Here is a 25470-nt window from a genome sequence, read left to right as displayed (position 1 = left end):
GTGATCATATCCCACTGGCTATGGCAAGTTTTTACTTCCTATGTAAAAGTTCTTATGGACTAAGGCAGTATATTTTTAGTTCTTTTAAAACTTACGTACAAGAGAACTGACAGAACGTTGGTTTTGTTCCGTGTGAAGCCAGCTTGGAACCTGGAGGCAAGTTTTCTCAAAGGTTTGTCGTTCAGATGAACATTTGTATTCTTACCAATGAAATCAGCTTTATCACTGTGGGAACACTGTCATTTGCCCTAGAGTGAAGCAGTCAAGCTTTCCTTTGTGGAATTTAATATGGGTTTTGCAGATAAAGAGCGTTACCCATTCAGCACTACTTTGTCTCTCATGGATGTAGTTCCTCAAGACTGAAGATGCAGATGATGTAGTCTAGGCAATTATCATCTCCACTAGCACAAGTTAGTAGGATTATCAGTCCTGTCCCATCTGGCACTGACTTCAAATGTGCCGGTGCCAGTATACTGAAGAGTCCCAGTGCCAGTTCTACATTCAGTGTGGCATGTTGACCAGATTCTTCCCTGGATTCCCTTGTCCCAGTCACAACATGAGGAAGGGATGAGCTCGTTTTGTTGGAATACCATTATTAATTATTGGTCTCATGCTAGGAATTCCTCTGAGTGGTTTTCACTTCTGGTCTGATCCGTCAAATTTAGTCTACGCCCTTTCCTGATCTTTCCTTTAACAAGTGTTTAATTGCTTTAGGGGATTTCTCTTATTGCTCTTTGTTATGAAATAAAATGTCGTACTTCATTTTTGCAGCTGCTGAGCTATGTTTCTTTATCTTCCTTCTACATACCCTCTGTTTAAAGAGAAAGCATTAAGCTCCTGTTTGCAAGACTGAAACTGGGTTATTGAGCTATTGATACATTCTGATGAATGATCATGCAAACGAAAAGCATGAGCAATGCTGTTTGGCATCTCCATGCTGCCACTCTTCTGATTTTCCAGTTATAAGAGACTCTTACAGGAAGAATCAGTGATTTTCTTGACTCCTTATCCCAGAACAGTTTGGCATTGTTACATTGATCCTTCCCAAGGTTGATCATCTTGCATCCCTGCTGTAATAACTCTGACAAGTGGCAAGGTCCTGCTTACTTTCAAGAGTAACCAGGAACTGTAAATGCGCCATGTTTTTAATCGTAGTTCCTCCAGATAAAAATCTTGATTTCTAAACAAATTCTGCAAGAAATATGTGGCACTTCTCATTAGATGTATGTTCTTGTCCATCCTTGTCCGTGTTATTCCTGTTAGCAGCAGTTGCCAGGATCACAGCATTTGGCACTGAGCCCCAGAGCTCTTGACCTGTGAATTCTATGTAACTATCAGCTCGGTGTGCACTTGCTCATGGTTAATGCTAGCATCAGAATGGCCAAGTATAGTGTATCATTAACATGGTGTGTCAGTTGACCTAGTGTGCCTCTGTGGTGTTATTTCATTTGGAAGAACAATTCGTGGCTTTCTCTGTGTTATAACTGCATGCAATTGGATGGAAAAGATAGGAAAACAAAATGCTGTTAACTCTGAGTAGAGTTACTCAGTCTATCAAGGGTTTGTTTTCTCAGCTGGGCTTGAATCTTGTTGCCCGTTCTTAGTCCTTCAGGATGAAATGCGGCATTTGCTTGGAATGTTGGATGTGTCTTGTCTTTTTATGTGTGCCAGAAAAGCCTTCAAAGAAGGTTACTTGCAGATTGATTTTTTTTTTTTTTTTTTTTTTTTAATATTTTAGACAGAGAAGTTGACTGTATGGCTATTTTTAAGTGCCTAAGTGTGTAACAACCTTTTATGACATTTCCTAAGATAGAGCTGCCTGTAGTTACCTGGGTACTAAACCTTCAGCAGTGCTAGCGCTGCCCATTGTAATGTGTAAGCCTGTATGTGCAGTCATTGCCAGAATAGCTGTTCTCTTTCACCAACTACCTTGCCACTGCAGAGTTCTCTAATGCTTGCCTAGCTTTTATTCAACCTAGGGTCTCCAGGATTCTCTGTTTTTTGAGGATTTCAAGCTGTGCTGCTGCTTATGATTGCATAAATATATGTAGAAGCATGGACTTAGAATAAGCAAAAGGCCTGCTCACCGATAATAGGGTTCTTTAAGATCTTTTCACTAAAAGGTTGTCCTCCAATCCCTCTTGGTTCATTTTAGTGGATTTAAAGGCAGAGAAGAGGGGCATAAGGCACACATTGCTATCTTATTGTAGCATTATGGCATTTGGGAATGGCAGGGTTTGTGTATGCTCCTAAAACCTAGTGTTGAGACAAAACAACTGTTTTTTTAGCGCTAAGCTGGGAGGACACTTATATGTGATTATATATAGATAACATATTGAAGACCATTGCTGGTAAATAACCTTCGTTTAAATTGTTCAGTCTGTCTTTTTCTCAACGATCAGGATGTGCATGCCTTCATATTGAAATATGCTTGGGGAAAGAGAAATGAAATGCAATATGTACACTTCTAGGTTCATCTTATTTTCTGCTAGGTATGCAGTTGCTATGGTAATACAATACTAGTTTAAAAAAAAAAAGTAACTGGCGGTGAGAAGACCAAGATACTAGTGTCTGTGGATAATGAGGCCTGGTTTGGATCTGTAGCTTCTCCAGTAACATGGATGTTAAATTTAGCTGGAATTGAACTGCAGGAAAGAAAGTGAGGACATTTGAGTTGATTCTGGTGGCTTTGCATGTCATCTTACAGTTTGAAAATGTTTCTGTGAATACAAAACACAGTGGTCTGCTCTTGAGTACTGTTTGGTTTTTTTCCCTCAATATAACAAGCTGAGCCAGAGAAAGGTTTTGTAGATTGAGATTAATTGAACTCAGGATGATGTTGGTGCAGGGTCCAATTTGGTGCTTTATATATAAATATATTTAAAAATATGCATATATACTGCCTAAAGAAAAACAGTGCTGTTACATAGGCATGTTTTGCAGATGCAATGTACTCTTCAGAGCCAGTAAGTCTCTGTTTGGCCAGATCTAAATAGGAAAGCTTGGTGCATAGTGTTCCTTAGTAATAGCCCCAAGTGAGGATCGTGTAGTGCTTGCAGTTGAGTCCTCTTACAGCCAGGTTGCTAGGCTGCTTACTAAGTGGCCATTCTTTTAACTGAGTTCCCTTTGCCAGGCAGACATTGTTGGATTTTTGTGTGAAAAGAGGAAACACATGCATGTGAATCAGTAATAAACCAAAAGTGTTCTGATTCTTGCCCATGTTATGAGAGTGGGTTTGTCATATTTGTTGTGGCTTTGAGAATGTATCAATCGGTTCTTTTTCAAACACGAAGACATGTTTTTTTTCCCAGTATGAGATGTTTTCAATTGTGTAAATAGAAATTGCCGAGGTTTCCAGTTTGGAAATTAGGTTTAATGCTTTCAAGTTAATCTCTTAAAAACAAGCCAACAAGGGCTGGAGCACCGATCCTATGAAGACAGGCTGAAAGACCTGGGGTTGTTCAGAAGAGAAGGTTCCGGGGAGACCCTAGAGCAGCCTTCTAGTACCTAAAGGGGCTGACAAGAAATCTGGAGAGAGACTTTTTACAAGAGCTTGTAGGGATAGGACAAGGGGAAATGGCTTTAAACTGATAGAGGGTAGATTGAGGTTAGCCATTTACTGCGAGGGTGGTGAGGCACTGGCACAGGTTGCTCAGAGAAGCTGTGGTTGCCCCATCCCTGGCAGTGTTCAAGGCCAGGTTGGGCAGGGCTTTGAGCAACCTGGTCTAGTGGAAGGTGTCTCTGCCTATGACAGGGGGTTGGAACTAAATGTCTTTAAGTCCCTTCCATCCCAAACCATTCTATAGAAACATTTTCAACAGCTTGTTGCAAACTCCTTAGCTAAATACTATGAAGTAAAAGTGAAGGCAACTTCATGGCTGCTTTTGTGGACTTGCATCAAGTTTTGGAACAGACTAGTAGTTTCCTTTGCTAACATTGAGTTGAGATTGAGAACTGGAATTTTCTGAACGCTGCATGAGAAGGAAAATGTTTGAGGAAGCATTGGAGTCTGCTTCAGCTTGTATTTTGGCTCTTAGTGTGAGTCATGCCTAAAGTGCTCCAGGTGAAAGGAGAATTTTGCTTATACTGACAGTGGTATCATCAGCCAGAGATCTATCAAATATTCTGAAACAATATTTACTTGCTGTGAGTCTAGTCTATCTGTTCAGGGCTTCTGTAGTTGAATGTTTTGGTAAGCTTTCTTTCTCCCACTAGTCTGTGTGAGGTACCTGGATGTGAAAAGAGAGGCTAGAGTTTTCCAAATGCCTTGTGCTGTCCCAGAGAAGCTAATGTGTTGAGTTTATGTATTTATTTATTTATTTAATTTATTTTAAACTTGTTTCAGTTAACTAGTTGTAAAACAGCCACTAACCCTGGGAATTTTAAATGTTTTCTTAGTCTCTTTGGCTATTGGCTGTTAGTGGTTAATAAATAATATCCTATCAATTGCTGTATTTTTAGTACAGCATACTTGAAGACTGAAACTTGAATCTATTTACTGTCTCTTCTGGGAAGTGAAGTGAAAAGAAATGCTCCCATGTATTGTATGTCCCTGGATAGTATCTTTGGTATTTTGAACTAAAACTTCTGTGTAGTTCTTTCTGGACAAAGGCAACACAATGGCACATGGCAAGCAATTCTTCCTTGTATGGGTAGTCTTCTCTACTGTTATCTATTATCTATAAGTGAGACTCATTTTGCATTTCAGAGTTGATTTTAATATTAATCTAAGCTTTTATCTAAAGGACAGGCATGAGTTCAGTTGTGGGATATACTCAAGTTACGTAAAATCTCTGCCTTTTGATTCCTTAACATAACTACCGCATTAGTTCACTTGTTGGAGCTGGGTTCTTTGGAGTAAGAGATCCTGGCAGCTAGATTTTTTTTGAGCAACTACACCTAAGTTGTATTTCTTCTGCAGGCATCTTAGTTTAACATTACCTTTTCATTCAGTTCTGCTTTTTACCTTGGAGAATCAAGGAAAAGACTGAGCTGAGAATGGGCCTGTTCTGTGGAATACTGAACAAAAGAATGCTGCAGTGAAGCAGTTCTTACTGCTGAAATTCTAAGGAAAATATTCTATTCATTCTGAAGTTTAGATCAGGTTTAAAAAGTGATTGTTCCCACTCAATTTGTAACTCTCAACTTCATGCATCACTTTGCCTTGAAATGTTTGAAGGTTTGATTAAAGTACAGTACCTGAATCAAATTAGAAGTATCTGTGGAGAGGTTATAAATATGTTTGTATGGAGTGAGTTGCCATCACTGTGTTACCTGTTTTTTTTTTATAAAGCAGTATATCCAGATTTAAATTCATATAACAGAATTATAACAGGTATAAATTCCTTTTCAGCTCCATTTACCCCTCAATTCCCCTCTACCTGGAAGTGAGTTGACTAAGGAACCCTTTCGATGGGATCAGAGGTTATTTGCTTTGGTTCTCCGTTTGCCTGGTATTACAGCACCAGAATCGGAGCAGATGACAGGGGTACCGGTGGATGACTCCGCAATCACACCTATGTGCGAAGTCACAGGGGGTGAGTGCCCTGGTTTCCTTTGCCAAGTCAATACTTTCTGAAAATGAAAATTAATTCAATTTATTAAGTTTATTAATCCTGTCCACATTGTGGAATAAGTATTTCTAAGTTCTTATATTACTTATAAGAACTCAGGACTCCAATATAATAAAACTAAAGACACTTATTGCATTAAAGCTACACACAACTTAATGTAACCTGCCTTAGAAGAGTGTGAATCTACTTTCCTTAGCAGTTTCTTGGAAGAGAAAACTTAACTTTTTCTAACACATCTTGGTATCACAATTAAAAATTGTAAGAATTGTTGTTTCTGCAGTACAGTTTTGCTAAATTCCTGTCATACTGTGATCTAAAGAAGCCAAAAGTGAAGGAAATGTGTTGAGTTACTTTGTTTTTTTCCCCCTCCCCTTCAGAACATACAGAATGCAATGCAGAATTCCTGTAATGCAGATGCATAATAATTCTGCAAAAATCGATACTTTTCTCTCCATCATAACTCATATTCTTAACCTTTTAGAAATTATATTCCAGACCAAACTCAGGCATTTATTTTATACTTTGTTCGTAAAAGTTTTTGATCACGTCACATATTAAAAATGTGATTTTTCTGGTGTGTTGGAGGGGATGTGATGGAGAGCAAAGGGATTTAAAAAACATTCCAAAAGGATTTCATTCCACTGCTTTCTGACTGTCATATCAGACTATAATGATGATGCTTTGACTGCAATTCGTGGACAGTTAAGTGTTGATGTCTGTCACAAGGGGGAGCCCATTTTCCATGAATGAAACCAAGAATTTGAGCTAAAGTCATTAAGGGGCTAAAACCCGAACATTTCCAATGAGGTGCATGTAACACTCACTGCTCCACTAGGCTGCCTTTCTGCTTAAACAAAGAGGGAGTGTTTGGGGGAAGCTTTAAATCAGTGATCCATACATAAATCAATGTGTATGGTGGGTGAACAGTTTTAAATGATCCCAGTTAAAATTAGGGATAGAAACACTGAACAACTTCAACCTTGACTGTTTTGTTCTAGGTCGGTCATATTGTGTGTGTTCTCCAAGAATGCTAAATCAGTGTCTTGAGTCATTGGTGCAAAAAGTGCAAAGTGGAGTGGTAATAAATTTTGAAAAAGCTGGACCGGATCCCTCACCGATTGACGGTACTGGACATTTTTTACAGTGTGAGATCAAATGGCAGGGATGACTATCAATATAACTTAGCAAACTTCATGTAATAGTTGACAGAAGGTAAAACGTTGCAGTTTAAAAGACATTACTGTAAAAAGGACCTGTTCTGTCTGAGCAGGTGGTGTACTTTTTCAAAATTCTGGCTATAGGTGCTAAACGCTGTGTAAAACCTCTCCATTTGGTCATGTTGCTCAGGTAGTCTTAAATGCAGTTATTCACATAAAGGATAGTTTAATGGGTTCATGAGTTTTAAGCAGTAGTTCCAGTTAGAAATGTAAATAGCTTGGTATGGAAATACTGTGGGTTTATACACATCTCCTTCTGTTTAATGTAGTAAAGGGGCTGCATTAAGTTAAAATAGCAAATATGACAGTGCAGCCTTAACTTCTCATTCTAAGTGGCTTCTAAGCTGGGCTCATCTTAGGATGTTATTGTGAAGTGCTTGTGGTATATTCTTTTTAATCCTGCTTTGCTGCAATCAAAAGTCTAGCAGTATTAGTCATGTGTATCTTTTCTTTGTTTTTTGTATGCACGGAGATTCGAAGGTTATCTGTTAATAACAATAGGAGGAGAAAGAAACTGATTGTTAATAAGGGCTCCAGATAATTAGCTTTCTCAGCTCTCATCCTGTAAACATTCAATGCTTATTTGGTTTCTCATAGTTTCTGGGTTTTTGCAGAAATGCTTACTGACAACTATCTGCTATTCTTAGAAATAATATTAACTGCAGGAAGAGCTTCCCTGGGGGTATAATTCTTAAACTCTTCACAGAAGTTGTTTAATACTCTGAGTTTTAACACTATTTTGACTCATAAAGTTTTTTTCTTGTGTAGATGGGCAGGTGGATATATCTAGACCTTTTGGACCCCAACCTTGGCACAGCTGTCACAAACTTATTTATGTCAGACCAAACCCTAAAACTGGGGTTCCTATAGGTCATTGGCCTGTTCCTGAATCCTTTTGGCCAGATCAAAATTCTCCAACGCTGGTATGTACTGAAGTTAAGGCAAAGGGTTGTGCTTGGGGGGATATTCCAGAATTTCCTGTTCACTGATTTTTAAATCTTGAGATATGTGCTTCATTGTAGCAACTGTAAAAGCAGTGTGACCCCAGAAGGAATGACACTTGTAAACCAGTTTTACAGTTTAATCAGATAAATTACTGATGAGAAAATAATATTATGGGTCTGCTTTTTAGTAACTTTGAAGCATTAAGAAACTGCCCATAACAGATTTGTCAACCTCGTACATGCACAAAGTGTTTCTGTTTGAACTCTGTTAAAATATTAAATCAGAAATAAGGTGACACTTTGATAATAGCCTATCAAATTCTATTGCCTCACAGGCGATACTAAGAGAAGACAGTATTATCTTCCCAATTTTGAATCCCTGTGGTAGCTTTGTCTTCATTCTAGCAGGTGAATGTAATTTTATCTGCTGTTGTGCGGTGTAGTCACTCCTTCAATTTATCTCAAGTGGAGAAACTCAACTTGTTTTTTAAATACTGCCCGCAGAATGAATTTTACTTATATTTTTCGTAAAAGAATGTAGGCCACTGTCTTTTCTTTGGTCTGAGAACTAATCATTAGTATGTATTTTTGTATTTCTCCTAATCTTTGAAAATCATTGAAGTAGAAATAATGCAGTTGTATAATTGTTCCCTATATTTTATGACAATTTTTATTGAATTTTTGTAGGTTTTTTGATCTGAAATTAGTGTGCTGACTAGCAAACTCATTGGACTTTTAATACTTTTTTTTATCTTCTTTGTTTAAAAAAAATATATGAAGTTCTTTGAAATAAGGTTGTTGAGGAGTGATACAAGTATGAAATTTTAGTCGTATTTACAGGTTTGACATTGCTGGTGTCTGTGGCCACATTCATTGAAGGACATGGATGCCTTCCTGAACTACAAAGCAAGTTAGCATATATGAATAAAATTAAATCTTCTATAGTAATTTAAAAAACAAAATGTCATTGTGTACTACATATTAACAAGTTGCTCTATATGAAAACTGTCTTGTGTGCTCCTTGTAATGCCTGTCAGTGGCATATCTGCCTCCATTCACTATAGAGAGTCATTACAGTTTGCCTGCTGCGGCAGATTTTGATCGAGATTACTAAAATAGATCTTGCCAGGTGAAGAGTTGTTGAACTCAATCTGCTAAAAATATGAGGTTGACTTGGTGAGAAGATGAGAAAAAATACTTCTCTCAGTTTCAGCCTGTATAGCTCCCATAACTGCATAAAGCACTGGATTATTGCATATGCAGTTAAATTCCTGTTGACATCAGTTGGAATTCCAAATCGAACTTTCCTTATGCAATGTTGAGGCGCTAAGTTTGCTGATAGAGTTTCAATACTTCTATTTCCTTAGTGTTCTGAAAACATGGTGTTAAAATTTAGCATATGTTGTAACTCTTGTCTACTTAAGAGTCTGTAGTTAGATTAATTTCCTGCCTGTTACCCAACCCACAGTGGAGTGCCTCAAACAGTGCTACCCCAACAACTGTTTTGTGAACTGTAGGTAATGATACTATCAAGTATCATTGGGAGATCAACGTGTAAAATGACTGCTCCCACTGCTCTGAGGAGCAGTTCTGCTGTCCAGCCAAGAGTTATTTGACTTCTCAAGTCTTAGCACTGAACTTCTTTTGCAGCCTTTTTATTCCTGGTATAACTGCTTCATGGCTTGGTCAAAAACTCTACCACAACTATTTTCTGGAGGCATCTTCTTTGAAGAGAATTGCATTTCCTTCAATTGCTTTGGCCTCCTGTTTTGTGTGCACTTGGACAGTACACCTTCTCAGAGTGGAGACACTCAAGGCAAGACCAACTTTATGGGCAGATAACATTTGGGTGGCCTATCCTAAAAGGAAGAGGCTAGAGCTTATAGATGTAGAAAAATTACTTTCAAGGTGAAGTGATAGGAAGGTCCAAGAAACCCCATGTTTCCATAGTTCATGTTATGTATTTATTAGCTACCTTCTTGTAAAGAGAGTAAATGGAAGGAGCCTTCCCAATTGAGCTCCTCTCCAGATTCTAGTGGCCTTGAAGGAGGCTCAGGGTAAGTATAAGAGCTTATGTTCGTCTCCTGAAAAACATTCAGTAGAAGACGTACAGCTCCAATCATCATCACACAAAAAAATCAGCTTTCCCTTTCAGCTAAAGAAATTTCAAATATGTTGTTAACTTATACTTGAAACTTGCGGTACAAAAGGCCTTTTCCCTTTGATTAATAGAAAGATGAAAATCCAAGCACTTAAATTGCTTGAATTGAAATAATTTTTCACAGGCTTAGTTAAAATGCAAGTTCTTCTAAAGCTTGGGGTTTTTTCTGAATTCATGCTGCTGTTGATCATTATAATTCAGTTTGAATTTTGTAACTGTTAAATTTGCCAAGAAGGAAAAGTGCAGGAGGAAGTCAACAAATGCAAAAGTACGGCGCCTGCTTCTGTGGGAATAAAAATGGGCATGCCCCAGAGAAGCATTGAAGATTTGCTTTTTTTTTTTTGTCCTCCCTGCAGTTTAATTCCATTTGCAAAGTTTTTGTGTATATGCAAGAAGCTTTACTTGTGTACTCTACTGTTCTAGCCTTACTAGGTAAAATAACTGGCATTTATTTAGAAAACAAGATTCCTTTAGATTTTAAGACAGTGCTAACATCATAAATTAATTGCTTAGGACTCATTAACAATACATATGAATCCTGTACTGAATAGGCTTCTTAAATATGTCTGTTTTCAAAGAACATGTATTACTTAAGTTGTCATAGTACCATTGCATTTTAATGATTGTGCAGACTTATTAACAGTGGAATGCTTATGTTTAGCCACCTCGCACATCTCATCCTGTGGTGAAATTTTCCTGTACTGACTGTGAGCCGATGGTAATTGACAAACTGCCTTTTGATAAATACGAGTTAGAACCTTCACCACTGACTCAGTTTATCTTGGAAAGAAAATCCCCTCAGACCTGCTGGCAGGCAAGTAGAGTGCATGCTGAATTGAAGTTATTTATAAAATCCAGTTTTTCGTAGACCTTACTCTATAATTGAAATAGGATGTAAAATTTCAGCACACAATACTTTGGATTTACATTCAACAGAATGTGTTTTGTTGCAGGTATATGTGAGCAATAGTGCAAAATACAGTGAACTTGGTCATCCTTTTGGTTACTTGAAAGCTAGCACAGCGCTGAACTGTGTGAATTTATTTGTGATGCCTTACAATTATCCAGTCCTCCTTCCGCTGCTAGGTAAATACAACTTCATGAAAGTTTTCTGAAGTGGTAGGCAGTTGAAAAATTGATCTCGTCTAAGGAGATTACTGCAATTAATACTGGTATTAATCACACACCTGTAGAAAGGTAGCATGTTGAGCAATGTCACCACTGAGCAATGGTGACTTGTTTCGCTTGTCACCAGTTGGCTGCTCTTCATGACTCAGACTCCATGTGAGATGATTTAATTAATCATTGTTCTTTCAGATATGTTTTGGTCTCACTTCTTTCATTATTTTAGGAGCCATTTTCCCCAATCTATCTCAATTACGAATTCATTTTGATAAATAATTTATCAAGTTCCATCTTTTGGCTGCGCATTTATCTTGTGTGTGTGTATACTTAGTCGTACACATGTTAAAATACATATGTTAACTTCAATGTTGAAGAAGTTGTTTCTTTGAGAGTTTCTTCTATTAGAAAAAATGATGCAATGCTGCCTAGACATGCCTTTCATTTTATGTCTTCTTTTTATAACCATCAGATGACTTGTTTAAAGTACACAAGGCAAAGCCTACATTGAAATGGCGACAGTCATTTGAAAGCTATTTGAAGACAATGCCTCCTTACTATCTTGGGGTAAGATGACTTACTGTGTTAAAACTTCTATTTTATCATGTAACTATAGTTATCTTTCCACTATGGGTATATTCCCTATTTAAAGTAGAATATGTATTAATTTAAGAGAGAATAGCTAGACTTCATGCATAATGATACTTGCTGTTTTCAGTGGAGTCCTGTGGAAGTTTTGAGACTTGAATGTTATGACAATTTCATCAGCTGTGACTCATATGTAAATTATATTTCTGTTAACTGGTTCTGTATGAATGGAACAACGCTTTAAAACAATAACAAAAAATGCTTCCCTGAAAGTTGTTTTTTTTCTTTTCTGACTTTGGGGACCTCAGGTTCCATTTGCAACGAATATGTTAGTTGATGTATACAACACTTGCTAAGTTAAATATGACTGTACAATCTGTTCCATGTTTCAGCCTTTGAAGAAAGCTGTGAGAATGATGGGAGCACCAAACCTTATAGCTGACAATGTGGAATATGGACTTAGTTACAGTGTCATTTCCTATCTCAAAAAGTTGAGTCAGCAGGTAATGTTAAAGCAAAAGAGCAGTGAAAGCTTATTTTAATGTCAGGATGATCTTAAAATACTCAAGTTCAATGGCTTTGAGGGAAGAAAGAGCAGAAATATCAAGTTAATAACTTCCCATTAGCAGTTAGCAAAAAAGCATTTCGGTTTTCAGAATTGAAGGAAAACTTAACATTTAAATAGACTTTGTAGTCTGGACTATAAAGATAGATATGGAGGTACAAATTGAGATTATTAATTTTTTTGTTTTAGGAGCATTTTTACTTGTACAGACGGTAACATACTTTTGTCCAAAAGAAAACATGTTGTCTTCGATGTTAAAGATGTTCTAGCATTTTTTCAGAAAATAGAGATTTGTACTTTGTGCATCTGAATCTGAAAATGTCTTTTCTTTGGCTTGTGAAATGAAATGGAAAGCATTCAGTAAATACAAACTGACAAAATTCAGAATCTCAAATAAGGATACAGATGTAAAAGTGGCAAGTGACCTTCTGAAATTGTTGACTGTGTTCAGAATAGTGCCCTTATCTTTGATTAGCCTCCTGCACCAGCTAAAGCATTTCTGCCCTGCTACCTCTGCTTTTATTTTGTTGAACTGTGCATATTAAGCTTTCTTGTTCAAAATAATAAAATAATGCAGTAGGCTTGAAACTTCAAGAAACAGCAGTGCAAATACTTATAATTTAGCTAAGGAGTTCTTATGGGCCAGCTTTTTCTTAAAGCAGTAATATAAACGATTATTTGCAGAAGCAAACCTCTTGAAGTTTACAGTGTATTCTATTAAATCATAGTCATGCTGCTCAGTATTCTGTGAACTGATCTCTCAACCTGGGCATCGTAGACTCCTATAATGTAATAGCATGCACTGCAAATTGTACTTAAAGCTTTTCTAACTTCTGAAAGGCACTGCCAGTAGCGACTCAGTATTCTTCAAAAGTAAAAATTCACATTTTGAGTAGTCTATAAATTTATGTGCATCTGCAAAACCAACATTGGCAGGTGTATTACTAAATTGCTTTTGGCTCTTTGTTCAACTATATTTTGCCAAAAATCTGGCATTTATGAACATGTTTAATTTTGGTACAAATCTCACATGATCTTAGGGGTTAGGTCTGTGTAATCAAACAGAATTGGGTATTATTGTGCATTTCATATTTATTAACATTATGTCTATTCGTATTGAGGTTTTAAAAATATGATGCCATTGTGTGACTGATCGCAACTATAGTTGTGGGAGAATCAGTCTTTTGAGAGTTACAGTGTTTAGCTGTTACTGTAGAAAACTATTAGAGTACAGAGAGATTTGCAGAGAATTACTAGTCCAATTATGGCATTTTATGAAAATAAAAGCATTGCATGCATATTGGTGCTTAGATACCATAAAGGGCAGCAGAGAAGAAATATGCAGAAGACCTAGGCACAAACTGTTCACTATATTTAAAATTGTAGTAAGCATTAAATGGTTATGTATTAAGCACTCCTTAAGCACTTATCCTGGTTATAGTCATCATAGTTTATTAGCACATTGTTGAATCTTCTAGGTAGGAATTTAAAATGAATAAGTCTGACTAATCCTTTTAAGAGCATATTGTCAATTTTATTTATTTATTTATTTCAAATTAAGGCCAAAATAGAGTCCGATAGAGTCATTGGCTCTGTAGGCAAAAAGGTAGCGCAAGAGACTGGAATTAAGGTCAGAAGCAGATCACACAACCTGTCTATGGCACATAGGAACGATTTTCAACATCTGCTACAGGGGATTACTGGGGAAATTCCTCATAGACCTCTAGACCTCAATATGAAGGAGTATGCTGGGTTCCAAATAGCTTTGCTGAATAAGGTAAGCACCACTGTGTGTAATGTTGTTATTTTCAATATACTTCCATTGAAATGCTAAATATTGTTTCATACATGGTATTAATTGGAACTTTATTTACTGGTACCATAGGATTTGAAACCTCAGACTTTTAGAAATGCTTATGACATACCCAGAAGAAATCTTTTGGATCAGTTAACACGAATGAGATCTAATTTACTGAAGAGTACTCGCAAGTTCCTCAAAGGACAAGATGAAGGTTAGATAACGATTTATTTTTTGTCTACCTGTGATATGATTGGTGCTAAAAAAAATAGAAGACAGTAACAAATAGCATAGTGCTTTAAAACGTAGTGGAAGTCTGATGCTGCCATTAAACTGCATGGGTATTTTAGACTTTTTTTTTTTTTCCTTAAATAACTTACTGGAAGAAAAAATGGTGAGGGGAGGGAAGATTGCGGATTCGCTGCTCTGTCTTTTGGTCTGTATGAGGAGACTTGGGCTTTTACATCAGATTTTGTTCGCTGTGTTTTCCAACTTTCATGAGTATCTGAGGAAAAAAGTCACAGGGCAGTTCTGAACATTACGATCTTTCTCCATAAATGTGGATTGTGAGCAGTGGAAAAGTAAGCTCGCTCACTGGGTGCTGCCAGTGTGATCCTTTTGCCCTTCAGGCCAACAGCAAATAGTTCAGTAGTCTGCTAATATATTCCTTTACCTTCCTACTGTGTCTTTTGGTACTACTTTATGGCATCTAACGGAAGATGATGAAATAAGCGGAGAAAATGAGAAGGGCAATGCAAGTGAAAGGCACTTGTATGCTACATTAGTTCTGCCACTACTGAGGTCAGATTAACGTCTGTGATCAAGTGATAATGTAATGTGACATGCAGAGAAGTTGCTCTTTGGAGAGGGAGTTAAACCACATAAAACCTAATGTTATTTTTTTTCCTGCTATTTCTGGTAATGTACATTTTGCTTGATCAAAGGCTTGACAACTTTAAATCCATAACAAGTTTAGAATCAGGTCCTATGAATTTTAAGAATTTGTTGATTTCAGTGGCCAAAAAATCACTGTTGCTTTGGGAAAATGCCAGTCTTGATTAAATTCTGCGTGGCTAAAATTGGATGGAGTTATGTCAAAGCTGTATGTAGCATGGCATTACTACTTTGCATTAATGTATCTTTTGTTTGTAGTAATGTTGTAGTTACAATTTGTCCCCAGTCTCAGTTTTTTCACCGATCTACCTTGTTGTAAAGTTATGGGACACATTGGAAAACTAATATCTATGCATGACAACTATTGTTTATTTCCCTATCATAATGATAAATATGCAAGACACAGATTCATTTAAGCAAGTTTCCTGCACTCAAACCATGATATTATAAGTACCAGTTAGGCTAGAATAATGATGAGTGTTGCACATCTATTTTGTTAATGCATTTGATAGAAGACTGAAAACTGGAGGTATGGAGTGGATATAAACTAAATTGTCATAAGGTGAGCAGTATCATGTGTTAATAAACACTTCTGTTATGATAGATCAAGTTCACAGTGTACCTATAGCACAAATGGGAAACTACCAGGAGTATCTAAAACAAGTACCTTCTCCACTCCGAGAGCTTGATCCTGATCAACCACGAAGGCTTCATACATTTGGCAATCCATTCAAATTGGACAAAAAGGTGAGTTTTCTGTAAAGCTTTTTAAAAAATGTGCTTGTGTGTGTATGTGTGCATGTGTGCATGCTTCTGATTTGACCATTGAAAGAGCAATATAGTGGAGAAACACTTTCAAGTATTTGGAAAAGTACTGCTTACAAGAGAGCGTTTCAGATGTTTTTCCATCGATAGTACCCTATGGAAGGCAGTCTTTATTGGAAAACCAGTATTATGCTTCTGAATTGTATTATAAATGAAATACATTTGTCACTGTAGTATAGCTAATATCTAATCATGTTTCCTTTACCAAGCTTCCCCCATAAAAAGCTTCCAGTAACTCTGAAAGCATGGGCCCTCCCTTCTGTCCCTATATGCCTTGGACTTGACCTGATTGCCAATATTATTCAGAGCTGCTCTTTTAAATGTTTAAGTCATTTTGCAATTACGGAAAAAGAAGCTTGACAGCCCACTCAATTGTCTCAGCAGACTGTTGGATAAGGGCCTTAAGCACATTGATTTGGTCCTGGAAGGATTTGATCGACATTTGAGAATGCAGTGCATTATGGTGTGTTGTACATGGTAAACAGCATCATAACATCAAAGCATCTGTTGTCTTTAATATGGTGAGGTTTTGGCATAAAGTTTAAGAATTCTCCCCATTAATTTAATTATAGGGAATGATGATAGATGAAGCGGATGAGTTTGTATCAGGGCCTCAAAATAAACATAAAAGACCTGGAGAACCAAATATGCAAGGGATTCCAAAACGACGACGTTGTATGTCACCCCTGCTCAGAGGTCGACCACAAACTCCTCCGGTTGTGAATAATCACATCGGAGGAAAAGGGCCACCAACACCAATCACACAAGCGCAGCCTGACCTTGTTAAACCTATTCCTGTTCACAAAAGTAAGTGAATCTTCCTCATCTTTAGAGAGTTTACGTTTTAATTTCTGCAAAAAACTTACGTAAAAATACCATTGGCTGATTTCCCAAATACAGCTATTTTATCCCTCATTTTTGCAAATGAAGTATTTATGCATTTGGGCTTAATTACAGAAAGAGTTAAGATAATCTTTTAGACAGAAGTCTCTTTCATATGAACTTCCCACTATAAACAATGTTTCCTGTACTAAATGAAGAGACAATGTAAACAGTCAGAAGGGTGTTCTTCTTTTGCCTGAGAATTCAGATGCTCCAAAAGTATCACAACATGAACTTAATTTGAATTTTGCTGTACCTTAGTGAATTCACTTCCCTTAGAGTGGAGTTGAGGTGCTGTGTAACAATCTTGTTCACTGTTCAGCCCTAAAGTGAACTTTGTCAGTTCAGTGTAATAGGGAGAAACAAGCATGTCATAAAAGCACATTTTACAGCTGCTTTTTCTTTTGCTGGTAGTCCATGTAGGAATTTCCATTTTCATATAAAGAATATACTTGTGATTTTTTTAAGCCATTAACTGCCAGGAGATTATAGAGATCTGCTCAGTGTTAGAATTCAGAAACTCATTTTCTTATGCCTGGCATGTACACTAAAGTATATAAGCTGGAGCATAGTTTTACAAGAGTTTAATACTGAACTGATTCATTGACTTTTATCAGGTGATAAAGAATGTGAAACTGGCAAATGTATCTGTTTTTTTCAGCATCAGAAACAAATAATGAGGTTACAATGGATGATGTGGTTGAGAATCATGTTACAGATCCACTTTCATCAGATGTTTTCCCAAATACTGTGGATTCAGAGTTTTCAATGTCCTCTTCTTCGTTCAATTCATTGGATCGACCACCAGCTCATACAGAGGATGTAGGCCATGAACATTTAGCGAATAACTTGAATGTTGATGGGTTTTTGGAGAATCATGAGGAATTGGGTAGTAAAGAACAAAGTACCGAAGAGAACTTGCCAATGTCTTCACCCAGCAAAGGGAAAAAACCAGTGCATTGCAGAAGTTCCAGAGAGGTTAATATAGAGCTAAGAGCACAAATTATGAAAGAGATCCGAAAACCAGGAAGGAGTAAGTATACCAAATCTTTCTTTTGGATGATTGGCATGAGAGTTAGACAAAGAATTCATATTAGATCACTATTTTGGAAATGTATTGAGCCATGAAACTGGAGCAAAATAAATTTAAAGCTGAAAAGATTTGTTTTGGAACCTCTGTTAGAAACTTCCTGGATAAGTGATTAAAACATTGCTCTACCTATCAGTGTTTGAAAGTCATGTTTTTTCGTATTACTGGTATTAAAGTGAACTTGTTAGTGTTCCAGTAATATCCTAACTGCAGTATCCTGTGTTTATTAATGTTAGTGTTTATTAAACAGTATGTTATTGCTACAGGCCTGGTTGATAGGTTATATATCCTTAAAGCTTTCAAAAGCTAAATGAAATCTGTTGCATTTCACTTAGATCTATGGCAGCTGATATCTGTATAGGCATTTAAGTAACTGATTTTGCTCTTTTCTTTAAGAATATGAAAGAATCTTCTTTTTACTGAAGCATGTACAAGGAAGCTTACAAACCCGACTGATATTTTTACAAAATATTATTAAAGAAGCTTCAAGGTAGGTAACTGAATTGTATTAATCTTCTAAAACTACACCATGTACTGCTATACATAACTGCTTGACAACCATGGAGTTCTTTCTTTGAAACTTGCCACACGGTGCTTTACACTGCAAGTAAGTAATTCCCTGGGAAATGAACAGAAGCACACAAACTTCCTGATGCACGTAGTTTGCACAAGCTTACCTTTTTGCCTCAGATTTTGTCTTAATGTTAGCAGCTGTAACTGCCAAAATCGTAACTGCAGAAATGTAGACATGAACAATGACGTAGAAAGAGAAGTTAACTATAGAAAACACTTCAGGTTCCAAAGTTCACATGTGAGCATACTGCTAATTTGAAAAACTGATGGAACTGCATGTTACTGTGAATTAGGCTTCCAGAAACAGTTGACATTCAGTATTCTGGATCAATTAAAAATCTTGTCCTAAAAACAATTTTGAGATCCAGGTATGTTCCATAAAGCTATGTTTCTCGTCTTCAGGCAGTGTATTTCCTTGAGAGTCCTGTCTGAGGCTCTGGAAATGGGAGGTAGTTTCTCACTGCAGTTGAGAGACTTGCTGAGGATTTAAACCCCATGTTGTTAATCCAGGTAGAAACTGTTCCTTACAGCATACCTAGACTGACCATACTTGCTTGGCCTTGTAGAGGAAAGAAAGGAGAAATGTGTAATTATGATTGGAACCCATAGTGTTTGAGTTGAAGTGAACTAATAATTCCAACATCTTGCTTGGATCATAAATATAACTGTAACTTTGAGACTTATTTCAGAAACCCATGCAGGTCATAGCCTGTATATTATACATGCTTCCTCACTGTCTCAGCACAGCAAAACAATGCTGTTTCTTCTGGAGTCTGGGGCAGCCCTTAATGGGGTTGGAATATTTATGCCTCTGAAGTTAGGCTCCTTATATAATCTGTAATTCTTGTCTCTGTTTCACAGCCTCTCTATTCCAGCTATCTTGAGTTGAATCCCTACAAAATTTGGCAGCAGTTGAGTGTTGCATCAGAATTAAATCCTACCTCCCACCATATCCAACAGTTTACTGTATCTACTGGTGGAAAAGGCTGGCAATTCTGTTTCTGTTGAGTGTTGTTAAACTTTAATTTTTATTGGCTGGAGTGCAGGAACAGCTTTATCTCTCCTTCCTCTTCTCTCTTAGGTTGGATTTTTATAGTGTGGTTATTTTACCCAACTGAATAACACTGCTTACAATCCCTGTGCAGTTCTCTGCTGCTTTCCTTATTCAGGCAAGCCCATTTAACCAAGGTTACCTGGTCCCTGCAGAAAACATCTCTAGGCTCTCCAGAGTTGTCAAAGTCTAGTTTTGTTAACTGATAGCTGACCTTCGCAATGCCACGGAACGCAATTCAAATTTGGGATGTCTGCTCTGCTTCCCTGCTCCAAGGAGCCCTAAGCTCTCAAACATTTCAGCAACAAAATGTGTGTTTAAAAACAATCCCTGTTCAATTCTGGAGTTAGTTTACTAGAGAGTTGTGAAGGGAGAGGAAAATTTCTAGGACAATCTGCAGTTTTCAGCTTCCTTTGGAAACTGCCTCACAGTTCCTCTTCTGATGGCAGAAAAGCTGTTGCTTTTGAGAGGCAGAAATCAAGATGAGGTAGATAATGGATTTTTTACTTTTTTTTTTCTTCCAGTCCTCCATTTCTTCAGTTGTGAAAATATTAGGGCTGAGGAGATACCACATCTCAATTTCAAATCCTTTGCTAGTCTGAGAAAGACTTTTCCTATGCTTAGTGACACACATTTGGCTCAGTGCTTATAAGGAGTTCTTACTGAACACAAGAGACATGTCTTACCAGTAGATGGCTGTAACTTTGGAGAATGAAGAGCTGTTTAGGAAAGGGCTAAAAGGAATTAGCCTAGGTAGTGGAGACGTCTTCGGTATTTCTGCAGTTGGCATAGCAATCCATTTATGGTCCTAGCACTAAGAATAAGTTTCTTCTTTTATTCTCTGCTAAACAGTGTAGAGCAAAATCTGACAAAACACACATTAACATTCCTCAAATCAGGCAACTTCTCATTATAAGAAATTCAATTCCCCTTTAGTTATTCTTCAAATGAAGAGCTTTAAGCTAACAATACACATTGCAAAGCCTGAAGTGTGTATCTAGACAAAATGCTGAGCAATACCCACTTGTGATAAAAGTGCTGGCAAGAATTCATACAACCACTTTCAAAATAATAATGAAGCGTTAAGCTCAATAGCTAGAACTACTCAAGAAAGTTCTATTATTAAGGGTACTAATATTCCTAGCAGAGTGAACAGTTGAATTGCAGTCAGTGCTTAATTATGTTAATTATAATATTTTATGTGTTAAATTGTTTCTCCTGCCTTCAAAAAAAATTGTTTGCTATGGGGTTCAGCATTGGAAAGGAACTTTCAGTGAGATGTACTGAAGGGCTTGACGTAGTGCACTGTAAACCTGAATTCTTGTGCCAACAGTAAGGTGAGAATAGTTAGCAATGTGTTTTTTCTCCACCTTCCATCAGGTTTTAAGTTTGTAGGAATTATCTGCTGCTAACTTGTACAGCTGCTTAGCAGGGGCTTGAAGGTATTCTGGAAAGTAACATTGCTTGGTCACTTGCACAGAATATGAGCATGTTAAATTTTCACTAGGTTGGTTTTTTTTTTCCTAGTTTCTTTTTTTTAAATTTTCACTAGGGTTTTTTTCCTAACAGCACTGCTGTTAGCTTAAGACTTTTACTAGAGGGAATAAAAAGGAATAATTGTCTCTTTCCCAGGTTAATACTTTTCAATAAGCAGGGAGCAGTTGTGAAAGCAGTGAGGAAGAATGGAGGGGAAGCAGTAATCGAAGTGTGGGGTTTCTGTGGGGTTACTGAGGAGAACTGTGGTGAGAAATACGGGAAAGGGCTCAGAGCACAGGTATTCATGAGATAGTAAGTGGTTGGGAATGGGAGCTTGTTTCCCAATAGTCAAGCTGGGATTGTGGGGAGGTCTGTGGTCTGGGAATCAGGGGCAGATGCCATGGACTGGGAGGCCTGGCTAGGACTAGAGGGTTTTGCTGGGGTTTAGAAAGGTCACAGGGCTGAACTCAGTGTACTGTTCAGAATAGTACTGAGTTGAGAAAGTGGCACAGAAATGTTGCAAGGGAGGTGAGGGCTAGCTGGAAACAGCAAGGAGCTGTGTGCACTAGGGCAGGTGTGTAAGCAACGGTGACAAAATGGCCTGCTTTTCCAATTTATGTAATTGATACGGAATAGAACTGCAGAGACTCCAGGCTTGGATTACATCTGTGTTTTCTTTCATTTCTTTCTCAAACTTCTGATTTGTATTTTCTTGACAGGAAATCTGCTCTGTATTGTGTAATGGCCATTCCTTCACCAGTAACAATCTTCACTTAACTTCTGTGAATACACCGTGAAGGCATGCAAATAATCCCTAAAAATTCTTGCCAGCTTTAGGTTTACGGTTCTTTTGGCATGTGTTTTATTCCTGTACTTCAGAACTTCTAGAAACAGCAAACCCTTGACTCTCTTTTTCCTGGCTTTCTGAGGGCTGAGTGATGTTCAGCAACATGATAGAATAGCCTGTAGTAAGCATGGTTTTGTATTAAATGAAAAAGCAAGTTAGGAGTTTACCAGAACTTCAGGAGACAGCATATGTACTTATGAGGTATATATAACCTCAGCATGCACTGGACCTAAAATAACAACTGTAGTTTCCAGGGTTCACTAAAAGCTTTGTGAATGATGTTTCATGTGCTACTGTGTGCTGCATCTATTATTATGCTTCCTTTTAAATACAGGTTTAAAAAACGAATGCTGATAGAACAGCTTGAGAGTTTTCTGGAAGAAATCCATCGCAGATCCAATCAGGTCAACCATATCAACAGCAGCTAAGAAATACTGCACATGAGAGAAAGCCACAGCAAGGCTCTGCTGTCCTTACTTGCATTCATTTTTGACATGCACTCTTATCTCAAGTTCCTATATCTGAAAGAATGAGAAGCTGCTCTATAAAATGATGAGAATAGTATCCATCATCTTTTTTCTTCATTTCTGTTATTTTTGTAATGTGAAAAATATTACAAAAACATTCTTATTTAACTAAATGGAGAACTTCTTGCTTGTCATGGACTTAAGTGTCACTTTCCCTCAGGTTCTATTTTTCTTAATTCAACCTTCAAAACTATCACCTCTTAAGGTTGAACTTTGCCAAAAAGTTGCTTTGTAATTTTCAAAAAAATAAAAAAAAGGAAAAAAAAAAAAAAAAAAAGAAAAAAAAGCAGCACATACATTAAACAAGGTAATGTTTTGTATATACAGTTATTTTGGATATATTATTGTAAGTTGTATAAATGTATTTTGAAAAATATTTAAGAAAAGCACTTTTGTTATTCCATCAATAAAAGCTCTATTTTAATCTTTGTGTAGGATTGAGTACAGTTTTTATTGGAATGGTTCATTTTGGCCTCCCTGTCTAGAGCTTGTATATTCTAGTATCAGTGTTAAAGAGTGAAGAGCAATTTTGTATCACTGGATATTCTGTTCGTAATCAGAGAGCGAGTGAAAGGAAGCTAATCCTGAACTGCAGCTATGGTAGGATGATACCTTGTGTACTTCACTCTTTGGTGACTTTGGCATAACAAACTGGTATCCCGTTTGCACATCTGCAGCAATGATAAACCCCGCAGTTTTATGAGGATACAATGTGGTAAAGCAGATGTCAGTAGCCTTTGAGGAATGCTGCACAGAGTTTTTCTGTGTCAGAAGTTTTTACATGCTTACAACTGCAGGAATAGCCAGAAGGTGCAGCTCCTTGGACACAAAGTATCACTTTATTGACCACGTTCTTCATCTCTGCTAGATGCTCTTAACTTCTGGGAAGTTTGCTGTGATTCAGTGGGAGCAGATCCCCTCTGATGCTTTTCCTGGGAATCAGTGGTTTGCAATCTTCACCCAAAAATCTTTATGGGCCTAGGTTTCTGTTGTTTGTGCCATGAGTTGCTGAATCTGGTATTAAAACACTCGGTGTATCCCGATTTTTGTCAGGATGCTGAAAAAAAGCATTTTTCTAGATGCTTTTAGCCTCATTCAGTGTTCTTTAGGAATGTCCATTCTGTGCTGTATTCTCTTTAAAAAGTAAAATAAAAGGTAGTAGATGTAGTACCTCTTTTGGTAATAATATTTATTTGGTCACTGATTTGAATAGGTATTTCTGCTTCCTACCTCTTCTGTCAGTCTTGAAACAGCCTCTGAACTTGATTTCCTTGTCACAGCATTTTGCTATGTGCTGCTTACCTTACTGTCTCAGCTGATTACAGCTGAGTCTGGGACCAGGCTTTAATTTCAATTTTATTCTTAAGTTTTTTACTTTAGGACAGGGAAATAAAGTTTGCTTATTCTTGCAAAAGTGGTAATGTTTAAACCAGTGTTTTAATAAATACATATAATGTAGCCTTTAATTTCATTGAAGGAAAGCTCACCGTATGAGGAACAGAAGACAGTACATTTGCCTAGTGTTTATTACGAAGGATTTGTAACTCTTCCTATAAAGAGTACTAAACCTGTAAATGAAAACCATATTAACATTATTTCAGTTTGGGACCACATTTTCAAAGTGTAGTACAGTTCAAATACATAAATTAAGCATGGAAGTAGCAGATTTGTGATCATGCATCCCTTGTATGGAAAAATCAACTGCAGTTGTTGCTTGCCTTAGAATGATTTGAATGTTTCTGTATTAAAAAACTAAAAGGCCTTTCCAAATATTGGTAGCCCAAATCAGAAATTTGCCAAAACCATGCAACTCACTCAAAACATTGGCTAAGGAATTGCTTCTGAACTGAGCAAAACAGCCTAATTTCATTCTATTCTGTTGATACTGTAGTTTCAAAAGAGGTTATTGCAACCCCTTGAATGAAATCACTGCTTCAGATTCATTGCATCTGTGGTTCAGTTGCTTGTATTGCTCTTACCTTGCCTATCCTTCAGAGGAAATGTGATCAAACCCCAAATTCAGATTAAAAAATCCCAAAATTTTCCTATTATTTCATGCAGAACTATGCTATTTTAAGTCTTAGGAAATATGTTTCTGCTATTACTAGAAGAGTGATGCAGTGAAGACTTTTGGTCTACATAAAGATTCATTGTTAACTTTACAGGGATAATAAGTTTTAAGTACCTCTAGTTAAGTTAATAAAATGCATTACAAACAGATCCTATTTACGCTTTCCCCTTTTCATATCTGAACAACTCCAGTCACTAAGTCTGAACAAACAAAATGACTGAATGTTTTCAGTTTTCACTTTTTGTGTTAAAAAGCTTAAATATCAGAAATGTACTTCTCATTTGGGGTTGATTGGAAGTTACAGATTTTGTTATGCATCATATAAAAACCCTATTTTACAATCTGATTTCCTTCCTTTATATATAAAAAAATACTGTAAACTGAGCAATTTTATTTATTGAAATCAGTTTGTTCTTAATCCTGAAGAGTCTGTGGCTTTGGTTTCATAGATCAGCTTTTAGTGCCTTTTCAAAAAATTCTGTATTTGCCAAGTAGAAGTACTTTTATGCATTGAATGACAATGATCACCAAAAGCATATCTGAAACACCAAAGTAGTGCCTTTCTCTTGAACAAAATGCAAACACATCTTTTTAAAAATGTAAGATACAGGTTTTTAAAGCAGAATGTTACATACGCAGCTATTCACTGACTCAGAGAACAGTGGGTGTTGCTTGGAAGTGGATAAGGAAAATTATTCTCTTTGGTCTTCTTGCCAGGCCCCAGTGTTTTACTGAGTGCTATAAATGGCTGTATGTTCCCTGGAAATCTAAATGGACGTGACCCCAGTTACAAAAGAAAGCTGGTGGTTTTGAAGGATTTTTAGGAAAATACTTCAGATGCAAATTTACTGCATTGCTAAGAATGGTAAGAGCTGTTGGAGGTGGCCTGATGCTCTGGAGGAGCAAGCATCTGCTAAATGGTGCATAATGCAGTTTTCCTTTATTATTGCTAATGAGCTATACGGTGTTTTCCTTTGGCAGAGATTCTGGAGTAACCAATGTGATTGGACAGCTGAAATTAGACTACATGTCTCATACTGAAGCAAAGAACTACTGTGATGTTTCACTCTGTCAGACATATTCTGCACTTCTGTTAGAGTTGGACTTTTTCTTGGGTTTGTTTTGGTGGTTCAGTCACCAGAAAAAGTTATCAGTTGCAAAAGAAATACAGATTTTTAGGTTTTTTTTGTTTGGTCAGTTCCTTGCAAAAGTGAAGATACAAGTTAGGCTTTTTGCAGAGCCAAGTTACCTGATGACATACAGTGA

The 25470-nt window shown here is 37.0% G+C and overlaps 1 protein-coding gene across 4 annotated transcripts in view; it reads left to right on the top strand.

Moving 5' to 3' along the window:
- The window catches only part of INTS6 (integrator complex subunit 6), a 45850-nt gene extending 23289 nt beyond the window's left edge, over positions 1-22561 (top strand). For 2 of the 4 annotated variants that reach the window (XM_030472240.2, XM_030472249.1), the window contains 14 exons: positions 5354-5537; positions 6572-6697; positions 7559-7713; positions 10557-10709; positions 10849-10981; positions 11490-11584; positions 11998-12108; positions 13732-13947; positions 14056-14182; positions 15467-15609; positions 16260-16494; positions 17231-17602; positions 18056-18149; positions 21941-22561. In XM_030472240.2, coding sequence (XP_030328100.1) covers positions 5354-5537; positions 6572-6697; positions 7559-7713; positions 10557-10709; positions 10849-10981; positions 11490-11584; positions 11998-12108; positions 13732-13947; positions 14056-14182; positions 15467-15609; positions 16260-16494; positions 17231-17602; positions 18056-18149; positions 21941-22034 — 2238 coding nt within the window. In that variant the 3' untranslated portion in view covers positions 22035-22561. The remainder of the gene's footprint in view (positions 1-5353; positions 5538-6571; positions 6698-7558; positions 7714-10556; positions 10710-10848; positions 10982-11489; positions 11585-11997; positions 12109-13731; positions 13948-14055; positions 14183-15466; positions 15610-16259; positions 16495-17230; positions 17603-18055; positions 18150-21940) is intronic. The other 2 variants (XM_030472257.1, XM_030472266.1) reach the window with 2 other exon arrangements.
- Positions 22562-25470: the final 2909 nt, after the last annotated feature.

This window comes from Strigops habroptila, chromosome 2 (assembly GCF_004027225.2).
Source record: "Strigops habroptila isolate Jane chromosome 2, bStrHab1.2.pri, whole genome shotgun sequence".
Classification (NCBI taxonomy): domain Eukaryota; kingdom Metazoa; phylum Chordata; class Aves; order Psittaciformes; family Psittacidae; genus Strigops; species Strigops habroptila.
Note: the sequence above shows the minus strand (reverse complement) of the source record. Positions and strands in the feature narration are given on the sequence as shown.